This window comes from Nyctereutes procyonoides, unplaced genomic scaffold (assembly GCF_905146905.1).
Source record: "Nyctereutes procyonoides isolate TBG_1078 unplaced genomic scaffold, NYPRO_anot_genome, whole genome shotgun sequence".
Classification (NCBI taxonomy): domain Eukaryota; kingdom Metazoa; phylum Chordata; class Mammalia; order Carnivora; family Canidae; genus Nyctereutes; species Nyctereutes procyonoides.
Window position 1 is genome coordinate 18,931,917 of NW_026575047.1, and position 13,449 is coordinate 18,945,365.

At 37.6% G+C, this 13,449-nt stretch overlaps 1 protein-coding gene across 2 annotated transcripts in view; it reads right to left on the reverse strand.

Moving 5' to 3' along the window:
• Positions 1-666: 666 nt before the first annotated feature.
• The window catches only part of UGDH (UDP-glucose 6-dehydrogenase), a 30,974-nt gene continuing 18,191 nt past the window's right edge, over positions 667-13,449 (reverse strand). For both annotated transcript variants that reach the window (XM_055326707.1, XM_055326708.1), the window contains exons 4-12: positions 11,549-11,749; positions 11,242-11,439; positions 9,959-10,106; positions 7,137-7,231; positions 4,908-5,038; positions 4,539-4,672; positions 3,521-3,612; positions 2,886-2,996; positions 667-2,039 (exon numbers count right to left, since the gene is read on the reverse strand). In XM_055326707.1, the coding sequence (XP_055182682.1) occupies positions 1,929-2,039; positions 2,886-2,996; positions 3,521-3,612; positions 4,539-4,672; positions 4,908-5,038; positions 7,137-7,231; positions 9,959-10,106; positions 11,242-11,439; positions 11,549-11,749 (1,221 nt within the window). In that variant the 3' untranslated portion in view covers positions 667-1,928. The remainder of the gene's footprint in view (positions 2,040-2,885; positions 2,997-3,520; positions 3,613-4,538; positions 4,673-4,907; positions 5,039-7,136; positions 7,232-9,958; positions 10,107-11,241; positions 11,440-11,548; positions 11,750-13,449) is intronic.

Sequence of the window (13,449 nt, forward strand, 5' to 3'; positions counted from 1 at the left end):
GGTTCTATGAGCTATCTTTAGCTCATCTTTCCTTCTTTTTAGTCAATACCTATACTTCACACATAATTATTTACTTATAAATCCTAGGCATTGAAGCATCCTGCAACTTAAATTCAGTGCCTGATTCTGCTTTTGTAAGAAACCTCTGGGTTATAATCCCTTCGATAGACTATTAAACGGAATACAAGAATATTTTCAAACAGGAATGTAAAGCAAATTCTAATTAATAAGCTCATTCTCACTTCAAGGTCTTATGAGTAAGGAATCGTTTTAGGTTGAATCCGTCTGGTGCTTTTCTCTTTCTGGTGTTTTGCTTTTTGTTTTTTTTCTCTCTGATCTGCAAACGTTTTCTTAAAAAGCCAGATAGCAAATATTTTAGGCTTTTCAGGCCAACGGGCAAAACTGGGGACTTACATAACCATTTAAAATGTAATCTTGTAAAAATGTAAAAACCATTTTTAGCTTACAGGAGGCTGGCCAGATTTAGCCCATGAGATTTGGTTTGTCCATACCTGATCTATTTGCTAAATTCCCACCCTTTCTGACATCATTTGAAAGAATGTTAATACCCTTTTCTTACAAAACTAAGGAGTAATGTTTTTCTGTCTAATGTCAGACTGTCATGACTCATTTGTTACTTGCACCGTGACAAAAAATACACTCATGCAATTGTTGATACAGAATATTTTATTTATGTATGTGATATCTGTAGATGTCTGTCCTCATCTTTATATTTGTCTCTGCATTCGTACTGAACTGTAAAATTCCTAAAGGATGAGACATGTATCTGTTCAACTTTATTTGTACATTCTCAGCATAGTACAAGCAACAAATGGACATCTGACATATTTCAATAATGATAAAGCACAAGAGAAAATAAAATATAAGTAAATAAGAGACATAAGAAAAGAGCATATGAAAACATACAGAAATTCTTATTTTAGAATTATGCCATACATAATTTCTAAAAATCTACTTCTTTAAGCTCATACATGAGATTATATTGGTTTTCTTACTTAAAGAAAAAGGAAACTTCAATGAGTTACAGAAATAAAATGCAAAATTAAAATAACAAATATTTTTGTCTCCTGCACTAAAAAAAATAATGATCAGTGGGAAAAAACGAGAAGTGAAGAATAAACTAGACTAATACTGATATACTCTTCATGATTAAAAAAATTGCCTGTTAGTCTTATTTGATTGACTGGAAATGAACAGTGATGATCTTGGGCTAAAACAACAATGACACAGCTCCTTAAAACAAAAGGAGCAAAGGAACATTAACTCAAACCAAACTTTCAGGGTCACTGGTAACATGGAAGTATAGGGAAAATGTTTTAAGCACATTCAAAAAAGAAAAGAGAGAAAAGCACACAGGGCCCCATCCTGCCACTGCATCTTCCTTCCATGTTCAGAGAGACAAGAAAGGCTTGAAAACAGGTTACCCAATTAAGCCAGACGCCTCTAAGTCTCCAGGACACTTTTAGAAAGGCTGGCCAGCTTAGCCCAGTATTCAGAATAGCAATTTCATGGTTTAAAATACAGATTTAATGACAAGTAAATAAACCAATGATCAGAAAAACTGAAGAGTGCCTTTTCCTTTACGACGTGATATTAAAGTGCTGCCTATGAACATTTTGTATAATCAAAAGTGTTTGAGGTTTAATTTTTGTTTTACAAAAATTGACACAATTAAAACATGATTATCACTCATCCAATCACTGAGGTAACAACACTATAAAAATATGTAAAAAATATTCTAGATTCGTAATACCAGATATGCTAATTCCCATACCGCTAGTATAAATTTGATTATTAAAAAAATAGCTTTGTTTCCTTAAAAACACTTGGTTCATTTATCATTTAATATCAGATAGATATCTGCTATCCTAAAGTACCAAAAAAATTACAAATAAAAATGGTGATGTCTATACTCTGGGTTTCTTGTTTGGTGGATCCTGAAGACTAAACTTTGGAATTTCTCCAGAAGGAGCATACGGAATTCTCTTTGAAGACACCTTTTTTCCAATTGTTTCAATCTGGGAGGAAAAAGAGATTTTAGAAACACAATGTATTTTTTTCTTTTTAAAAGCAAAAGAGGGCTTCAAGTTGTCTGGTTGCTATGAAAGATCTTTGGTTCCTTCCATATTTTTCATGTTTCTAGAGTCATTGTATATTCCTACTCTCCCTAGCCATGTCTAGACACTCTTACTCCTGCCACTCCCAACACCAGATCCCTTCAGAAGACAGGCTCACATGCCTCCATTGTCTCAGCACATGGATGAGAGCAACTTACAGACCAGATTCCAAGGAAATCACATTCTCTCTCAAACTCTATTCTCATGTCTACTTAGAATTAAAAAGGGCAACTCCCACTGAAGTTCCCATACTTTTCACTCAGACCTCTCAGGTGCGAGGACAGTGCTGAGCACTCAGAAAGTACAGGATCCTGTACAACAACTCTACTGCATTTTGCAGTTTTCAAAACATTCATATAGGAATAAGTGACCTGGGTCAGTGTGGTCCAGACAGTTTGACAGAACAGCCTGGGTGGCTCCGGGAAGAAAAATCTTTTCTTCTAAGTTTTATATCTTCTTACTTGATCTTTAAATACAGTAAGGCAAGGTACATTCTATCCCTATATAATAGGCAACTGCTGACTCCTAGGTATATAAGGAAGACCAATACTGAATGATCTATAGATCACAATTAAGGAGAGAATGAAGTAATTACACAAATCACATAGAGATTTCCCAGAGAACTGACATGGTGCCCCTGAGTTATGTTATTGCTAAAGAAGGGAACAAGAAAATTCTAAAAGTCAAACCCACTACAAAAAAAAATGACCAAACAAAACAAAGCCAATCCAGGATCCTAATAATTACCTGGAAGCCAATGGTTTGTAGTTCATTATGGAGCCCATCCAGGACACGTCGCCCATCAAAGATAAAGGCTGGCTTCAGCATTTTTTTATGAATGCGTTCATAATCCAGTTCCTATAAAGACAGAACCAAAACCACAATTAGAACATATATATGCATACATACTCAACCCCAACTGATACCAGAATACTTCTAAAATTTTCTTTAGGGGTGGCTGGGTGGCTCAGTCAGTTAAGCATCTGCTTTCGGCTCTGGTCATGATCCCAGGGCCCTGGGATCGAACCCCTGCATCAGGCTCCCTGCTCAGTGGAGAGCCAGCTTTTCCCTCTCCCTCTGTCCTTCCCCCAGCCAATGTGCATGCACTTTCTCTCTCTTATATAAAATCTTTAAAAAATAATAAATTTTCTTTCTTTCTTTCTTTCTTTTTTAAGATTTTTTTATTTATTTATTCATGAGAGACACACAGAGAGAGAGGCAGAGACACAGGCAGAGGGAGAAGCAGGCTCCATGCAGGGAGCCCAATGCAGGACTTGATCCCGTGTCCCCAGGATCATGCCCCGGGCTGAAGGTGGCACTAAACCACTGAGCCACCCAGGCTGCCCAATAAATTTTCTTTCATATTACTTTTGTCACCTCACCTTAAACATGTCCCATTCTGTGCAAATAACCACAGCATGGGCACCATCACATGCTTCATATGGATCCTTAGAAATGGTCACGAGCCGGGACACTGTAACAACAGCAACAAGAAACTGGCAATAAAAAAGGAGTTATTGGAAATTATGCACTTTAATGCTAGGATTGCAGGAAGAGTTGAGGGTCCAACAGAAGTGGAATGGTATGATTGAAGTGAGAATAAGAGTAAAGGTCGGGGCTGAGAGCACCTAAAACTTGTCTGGGCAGCATGTCCTAGGAACCTCTGGGGCTTTTTAAAATATGTTGGAAAAATCATTAGACTAAGCTGCACACAACCACTTCAAATCAAAGTTGATGGAACAATGTCTAAGTGTTTAATTTTAGAGAAATGAGGCTGAAAAGAGGTTTTACCAATGATAAAAATGGAACCACCATGGAATCAGCACAAATATTTATCAATAGATGAATGGTTAAAGATGTGTTTTATATATTTATATATATTCAATATGGAATATTATTCAGCCATAAAAAAGAATGAAACCTTGCCATTTGCAGTGACACAGATAGAGCTAAAGAGTATAATGCTAAGTGAAATAAGCAAGTCAGAGAAATACAAATACTATATGATTTCACTTATATGTGGAATTTAAGAAACAAAACAAAGGACAAAGAGAGAAGAGAGAGATTAAGAAACAGACTCTTGGCTATAGAGAACAAACTGATGGTTACTAGAGGGGAGGCAGGTGAGGGATGGGTAAAATAGGTGATGGGGATTAAGAGTGCAATATCATGATGAGCACCGGATAATGTATCGAATTGTTGAATTACTAAATTGTAATTCTGAAACTAATATAATACTGTATGTTAACTACACTGGGATTAAAACTTTTTAAAAATGTAGCATTTCATTAAAAAAAGAAAAAGAAAAGAAAACACAATGACAAAACAACCAAGGTTTCTAGAGAACAAACAAGTTTTAGGGCCCATACTCAAAGTGATTCATGGAACTCACAGCTTTACCTTGGTCATCCTGTGAAACTCCTGGGTGAGAAAGATCCACAACTATTTGTTCCCTTGGTACTTTTGGATCATATATATGGAGATGTGCACCTTCATCCATCAAATATTTGCTGATATATATACTAGAAGATTCTCTGAAGGAAAAAAATCAGTATTGCTAAGCTTTCAAATGGCATATATTCTAATACCTAGGGGTTTATAGAGGTAAGATTCTATTTCTTGTGAGGACGTGGATGTTTATTTTTATTCTTTATACTATATATGTGTATATATTTCCATACATATACCCACCATAAAAAATAAAAAATAAAAAAAAGATGAGTTAACACTCTCAAAGGGGTTGAAATATTTTAAGGAACTGATTGATACCTTGTATCACCGGTGTCTTTTTTGAATGCAAATCCCAAAATAGCTATCTTCTTATCAGTTACTGTATTAAACAAACTGTCTATAATCCGGGAAGCAAATCTCCTTCTCTGGTAGTCATTCATATCTATAACCTGAAATTACACATACAGTTATGCAATGTTGCATGTACAATTAGTGCAGAGGGGCAGCCTATGCCATACACTGTTCAGAGTTTTATAGTACTATTGTATGAATACCAACCTCATAAAGTAACAGGAGGCAAAAACTAACCAACCTTGTTAGTATCTATTGATTTAAAAAAGAATTAGCACCCCACCACTTAAAGCCATCATGAAAATTTCCATTTGGCTTAACTTTCCGTTCATCAATCTGGAATGGAATGGATGGTGAGAGCACGACTAAGTTTCAACCCCGTTAGAGGTTAAAAAAGGCACTTAGTGTTCTCCTTAGCCAGCTTCTCCAAACTCTGTGGAAGCAAAGCTTCAAGCAGTCAAATCCCAAAGCCCCCCCCCATATGCTTATCCCTCACCCCTCACCAGTGAGTAGAAAGTGGACAGAGAACATTTGAACAATGCACAGAGTTATAGTTGCTTCTGGATGAACCAGAACATCACTAACCCTTGGCAAAGTTGTTTCTGAGAGGGAGCGTGCAAGGATGGTCAGATGGAGAGGGAGACAGAAGAACCTTAAGCAGGTCCAACGCAATCTCACCACCCTGAGATCATGACCTGAGCCAAAATCAAGAGCCAGAAGCTTAACCAACAGAGCCACACAGGTGCCCCTCCCTTGGCAAATTTTTTTTTTCTTGGCAAAGTTTTAAAATAAATATTATAAGAGTAAAAATCTCCAATCACCTAATCCTTTACTCTCCTAAGAGTGTATAGACAAGACTTCAAATTAGTGACCAGATGAATGTAAGGAAGGAGACTGGCTTTTACTTTTTTTTTCAAGGCTCTGACTTTTAGGAGCTGTTTTAAAGTCTGAGAGCTGCGGAAATAAGCTCCAAGTGTTGAAAAACCAAGCCTTTATCTGCATTTTTGCCATGACGGACAGGAAGATAAAGTCATCTTGCTGGATTGAGTGAAACAAACTTTTATATCATACATTTTTCTTAAAAATGTGCATTTCCTTATATTCTCACCCACTGCTGAAATCTAAAAACTATGAACTTGCAGGAAAATTTTTTTTCTTTTCTTTTTTTCTTTTTTTTGCAGGAAAATTTTTGAGGAGGATATTTATACTGGCTGGTATCTTGGACAAATTATTTAACATCTCTAAGGTTCAGTTTCTTTACCTATAATGGAGGCCAATATTAGTGATGAGGACTAAATGAAATACTATACTCAAAGTACCTAAAAAAATGCCCAGTGCAGAGAAAGCACTCAATTAATATTAACTCTATTTTCAATTTGGGAAGGGTCTCTAATTTTAGCTCTGCAAATCTCAAAAGGACAAAACAAGTATCAACACACACAAACCACTTGAAAGAATTACAATACAGATTCCTCCTTTATTTTGATTTTCTGTTTTTCTTTTTTAATTTTTTTGATTTTCTGCTTTTAAAGATAGAAAAGATTTATAATTTTTTAAAAAAAGATTTATTCATTTATTTTAGAGAAAAGGAGAGAGCACATGAAAGTGCAAGGGGGTGATGTGGGGTAGAGGGAGAGAGGGAGAGAGAATCTCAAGCAGATTCCATGGTGAACACAGAGCCTGATCTGGGCTCAATCCCAAACCAAGAGTTGGACACTTAACCAACTGTGCCATCCAGGTGCCCAAAAAGATTTATAATTAAGCATAATAATTCTTGGGGTGTCTAGGTAGCACAGTTAAGCACCTGACTCTTGATTTCAGCTCAGGTCATGATCTCAGGGTCGTGATATCAAGCCCTATGTGGGGCTCTGGGCTGAGTGTGGAGCCTGCTAAGATTTTCTCTCCCTCTGCTCCTCCCCCTCTAAAAAGAATAACAGTTCTGCTTTACTCTGAGAGTAAATTTGTTATAGAACTAGAAGAAATATGGCTTATCAGAAATTTTCATCAGAGTTCATTAGCAAAAAGGGCAAATTAAAAACATAGAGGCCTAACAAATAAACCTAAAATAAACAAATTGAATGTAATAATAGTTGAGTTCCCGGAATAAATAATTCCTTTCAAAAACATTTTATAGACAAAAGGTGACAGGTTTTAATTAGAAATTAATCAAAAGTTGTTGACTATAAAGATTAATACCTGCTGCCAATAACGAGCTACTTCAGGCAAATTCAGAGCTTCACAGAGATAAACCAAATTCAGAACATCCTTCTGAAAGCAGCTTCCGCCAAAACCTGAAGAAAAAAGTAACAGTATTTTCATTCAAAAACCACAAATGAGGGGGCACCTGGGTGGCTCAGTTTTTGAGTGTCTGCCTTTAGCTCAGGTCATGATTCTGGGATCCTGGGATCGAGTCCCACTTCGGGCTTCCCGTGGGGAGCCTGCTTCTCCCTCTGCCTATGTCTCTGCCTCTCTTTGTGTCTTTCATGAATAGATAAATAAAATCCTTAAAAAAAAAAAAAAGAATCACAAATGATTCATGTGACAAATCTGTCACACTAAATTTAAGGGCCTGTGCTAGAATTTTTTTCTAAGTAAACTCCATACCATACATGGGGCTCAAACTCACAACCTTGAGATCAAGAGTCACATGCTCTACTGACTGTGCCAGTCAGACGGCCCCATGCTAGGATTTTTGGGGGGCTTTTTTTTTTTTTTTAGAGAGAGGGGAGGGGTGGGAATGACAGAAGGAGAGGGAGAGAATCTTAAGCAGGCCCCATGCCCAGTGTGGATCTCACAACCTTGAGATCAAACTTGAGTGGAAATCAAGGGTCAAACACTTAACCAACTGAACCATCCAGGTGCCCCTAGGATTCTTTTTTATGACTGATTGATTGATTGATTGATTGGAGAAGGAGGGGGGGGGTGTACCAGCAGTAGGGAGGGGAAAAGGGAGAAGGAGAAGCACTCTCCAGTGAGTAGGGAGCCCAATGCAGGGCTCAGTCCTAGGGACCCCGGGATCATGACCTGAGGCAAAGACAGACAAACCGACTGAACCACCCAGGCACCCCTACACCTAGAAATTTTTAATAATAAAATTTGCAGGCAGCCCAGGTGGCACAGCGATTTAGCACCGCCTTCAGCCCAGGGTGTGATCCTAAAGACCAGGGATCAAGTCCTACATCAGGCTCCTTGCATGGAGCCTGCTTCTCCCTCTGCTTGTGTCTCTGCCTCTCTCTCTCTCCCTCATGAATAAATAAATAAAATTAAAAAAATAATAATAATAATAAAATTTGGATATTGGAAATTTAGTGGGTTTATAGATTGTGTGAAATCTGCAAGCAACTAATCAACTCTATAAATAATTCCCAAATAATCTAGTTGTTTTATTATGGCTACATTTTCTATTTTATTTTTCATTCATCTAGTATCACTGTCCCATATCTCTTATTTTAGCACAGGGCTGGTAAACTTTTTTGGGACAAATTGTAAATATTTTAGCTTTCGTGGGCCACACAGTCTCTGGCACAACTATTCAATTCTGCCTTTGTAGCTCAAAAGCAGTCAAACGATATGTACTAAAATAGCCACGGCTGTATTCCAATAAAACTATTTATAAAAACAAACTATGAGCCAGGTTTGGCCCAAGGACAATAGTTTGCCCACTTCGTTCTAGTGCAATTCAATATACAGTGAGGATTGGCAGGGGCTTTGAAGTCAGAAACACCTAGCCACTCAGCAGTTATATGATTTTGAGCAAGTTGCAAAAATTTCCCAAACCTCAATCATCTCTATAAAGGAGATACCAGCACCTTCTTAACAGGCTACAAGGATTAATAAATGAGATACATAAAGTACTAGTTCAGAACTCTTTGATAATAAGCCTTCAAGAAACAGTAGCTATTTTTACTAAATGGTAGCTTAAAGAAAATACTAAAAAGATAGAAAAGGGCCAGGGAAAATAGTACTGGGATACAGCATAAGGGCCCAGAAATATAAGACAAGCTGCCCAGGGCCCAATCTATAAAACTCTATTTACCCTGACATCAACCTTATTAACTTATATCTAAAAATACACTCAATTTTTATTATCCAGTAGTTATATTCTGCAAAAGTGCCAGAAACATGGGATTACTGAATACTAAAGCATTGCTCCTAGGGAAAATAGGTTCCTATTGAGCTTATAATGGAATGGTCACATTTCACCAACAAATTGATACATTATCAGCTTATTTTTATTAAATTTTTAAAAATTTTATGTTTTTTGTAAGTTGGATCTTTCATATATATAAATATATGTTTATATATATATGTTAATTTTAATTCCAGAACATATAGTGTTATATTAGTTTCAGGTATACAACACAGTGATTCAACAATTCTATATATTACCCAAAGGGCCATTTAAAAAAGTGACATTACCAAGAAAAAGTACAAAAATGTAAAAAATGTGACACTAAGTAGACCACTTGTTTACAGAATAGGAGCTGAAACAAGAGAATACGATCACTGCCTTATGTAACTTTGGCTGGGAATGTCTCTGTTGGGTGGCTCAAATTTTTTGCTGTTCAATTGTGTCTGTAAATGACCATGAAAGCACTATGAGTATTGATTTTGGGGTTACAAAGAAATTTTAGTAAGTAAAATTATTCATACATACAAAACTGGCAAATAATGAGGACCAACTGTATATCACCAAGGCCACATTTCCAAAAGCATATATAGTAGGCAAAGCAAATGATGGGGAATTTTTTTCCTGTTTGTAAGATACTGAGTTATTTCTTATGTGGTCTCCTGAACTTACTCTTCCTAAATGTTCTAACTAAATACTAATTAATCCTCCTAAAACAGTGAACTATATTTGTCTTACTAATCAATCAATAATTATTAAAACAACATAACTTTAATTACTGCTTCACTTGGAAAGTTCCTGATAAATTAAAGGTTACATGTTATAAAGACTTCCTTAGAGACCTAGCTACTGATGAACCTACTTTATGTACAGAAAAATTTCAATTTACCAACACTGGCTTTCAGAAACTTATTTCCAATTCTCTGGTCCATTCCAATGGCTGTTGCCACCTCTTCTACATCAGCCCCTGTTGCTTCACAGAGGGCACTTATGGAGTTAATGCTGCTGATCCTCTGGGCAAGAAAAGCATTTGCTGCCTTTGGGGGAAAAAAACAGGAAAGACATGATGTGTTAAAATAGCAATTTTATATGTCTCTATAATAAGTCACTGAATTGATACAAATTACTGAGGAGATATAAGTTACTGGACTCAATTTCAGGAGGCTATGGATGTGCTGGTAAAGGAAAGTATTTTAAACTAGAGAAGAAAGATGAGAAAGATGATTAAGAATGGGATTAAAAATAGAGTGATTTTATTGTATTTTTTTAAAGATTTATTTATTTATTTATTTATTTATTCATTCATTCATTCATTCAGAGAGAGTAAAAGAGAGGCAGAGACACAGGCAGAGAGAGAAGCAGGCTCCATGCAGGGAGCCCGACGTGGGACTCGATCCTGGGTCTCCAGGATCACACCGCAGGCTGCAGGCGGCACTAAACTGCTGCGCCACTGGGGCTACCCTATTGTATTTCTTTTTTTAAGATTTTATTTATTTATTCATGAGAGTCAGAGAGAGAGAGAGAGAGAGAGAGAGAGAGAGGCAGAGACATAGGCAGAGGGAGATGCAGGCTCCACGCAGGGAGCCTGCTGTGGGACTCAATCCCGGGACTCCAGGATCACACCCTGGGCCGAAGGCAGGCACTAAACCGCTGAGCCACCCAGGGATCCCCAAAAGAATGATTTTAAAAACTATTTTCTTTTTAAAGATTTATTTATTTATTTGAGAGAGAGAAAGAGAAAGTAAGCAACTACTGGGGCGGGGGGAGGGGCAGAGGGAGAAAGAGAGAATATCAAGCAGACCACCCCTGCACACAGAGCCTGACACAGGGCTGGATCCCATGACCCTGAAATCATGACCTGAGCTGAAATCAAGAGCCAGACACTCAACCGAGCCACCCAGGAGCCCCATTAGAAACTACTATTTTAATGCATCCTCCATTTTATGTCACATTTTATTAAAAATTTATAATTTTTTTACTTTAGAATTTTTCAGAATATTTTTACCCTTATATTTGATTTCCCTTGTGAAATTTATTTCATAATTATTTCATAATGGACAGGAATATTATGTTCTAAATATTATTAAGAGAGTACCTGTGTAGCTTATCAGGCTTAAGAGATATAAATCCTTAGCTTTAAATTTAATGGAGGGTTGAATGCTATGTACCAACCAGTTTGGAAAGTTCTGAAGACCAAGTATTAGTGGTGAGGATCTTTTCTCTGGGAACCCAGTGCTCATACACAGCACACAGTGCCTGCACAGCTCTCTGGCCCTCTGGGGTTTCATCCCCTCCAATCAGTACTCTGTCTGGGTTCTTTAGGTCCTTGATGGCTGTTCCTTCTGCCAAGAACTCAGGGTTGGACAGCACCTAGAATCCCAATGCAAAGCAAAGTTTTAAGCTTAGAATTAGCCACAGGCAACTAAAGTTGTCAATATTTATATAAGAATCAGGTTCTAGTGCTTCCTTTTTATCATACCTGTAAATTCAAGTTGGGTTTTGTGTTTGCATCAAATATTCGGCGAATACTTTCTGCTGCCCGCACTGGAACTGTGCTTTTCTCAGTCACAATTTTGTACCCATGTGAGTTTTGCACAATGCGTCTGGCACAAGCCTCAATATACTTCAGATCTGCGGCGCGACCTTTCCCCATTCCATACGTTTTTGTTGGAGTGTTCACCTGATAAAAGCATATGGGATTACAAACAAAGTATCTATGAGATATTCAGTGATTTCAAGATGAACCTTGAATCATCAATTAACCAGTTAAGTGGGAAGTTAACTATCATCATTAGTTTTAATTCAACCCTCTATTAGATTCATGGAAATGATACATTTTATAATCACCAGACAAAACAGCCTGAAGCATTTGGGGGAACTGATTCAGCAAATTTCTGTTGAGAAGCTAGTGTGTAGTGATAGTTATCAGACAGACACGTTCTAAGCTAAGCCCTGGAGATATAAAGATGAATAAGACTGTTTTTGTCCTAAAGGAGTTTATAGTCTGAAAGGAAATGTATGTTTTCTTTCCTTTCTTTATTGTGTGTAATATATTATCCTGGTCTTTTTTTTTTTAAGGTTTTATTTATTTATTTATTCATGAGAGACACATACAGAGAGAGGCAGAGACACAGGCAGAGGGAGAAGCAGGCTCCATGCAGGGAGCCCGACATGGGACTCAATCCTGGGACTCCAGGATCACGCCCTGGGCCAAAGGGAGGTGCTAAACTGCTGAGCTACCCAGGGATCCCCTCCTGGTCTTTAAAACCAAATTTTAAATTCCTTTTCTATCCTCCTTTTTAAATAGACCTATCTATCAATACCTTTTCAAAAATGTTTGCAATATCATTCACAAATGCTTTCTCAGCTCATTAAAGGCTAGACATTATCTAGCATCTTCAGGACTCACCATACTATGCAGACGAAGACTATCAAATAGAAAGAAAAATAAATCATGAGTCCAGTGAGCTGCCTTTGCTCCAACCACCTCATTGGAAAATGAGGTTTGTATGCTCTCTAAAATCTCATCTGGGGGGGTGCCTGGGTGGCTCAGTCCATTAAACAACTGACTCTTGATTTTGTCTCACGTCATGATCTCAGGGTTGTGAGATCAAGCCCCATGTTGGACTCTGCACTGAGTATGGAGTCTGTTTAAGATTCTCTCTCTCCCTCTCTCTTTGTCCCTCTCCACTTGCTCACTCTCTCTCTCTCTTTAAAAACTAAAATAAATAAAAATATTTCAAAAAAATAAAATCTAATCTGGGTTTTATAATGCTTTGGTAAAAATCAAAGCACTCCAGAAAGCCTAAAATTCTATATAGGTATAGTGTGTGTGCGTGCGTGTGTTTTAACTAGGCTCCATGCCCAACGTGGGGCTTAAACTCAGGGCCCTGAGATTTAGTTGTGTGCTCTACCAACTGAGTCAGCCAGGTGCCCCTTACAGGAATAGTTTCTGAACCAGTAATTAGTGATGCTAATTCTCATTTCTTGACAAGCTTATAACCTAATAGGGACTAAAGGAAGGAAGCCAAAATAAACCAAAACTCAAAGACTGTGTTGAGACGTGAAAATCAGGAGAACAAAAGTTGTTTATCTGCTTGGAACAAGTTAGGAAAAGCCTTAGACATGGAAGTACCCAAGTTCAGAAGGGCCAAGATGGCTAACAGGATAGGTAGAACATGCTAAAGATGAGGGTGGATCAGAGAGCTTCCCCTATAAAGTGCTCTGAGTATCACAATTGAAAATTGATCCACATAAAACTCTTCCTACCTGCAGTTTGCCTGAAAATAGCTGGGGGTAGGAAGAAAGGGAGAGAAGCAGTAAAGAAACAAGATCAGCCATGGTTACGGCTGACCATAGAGAATGTGTAAACAGGGGTTC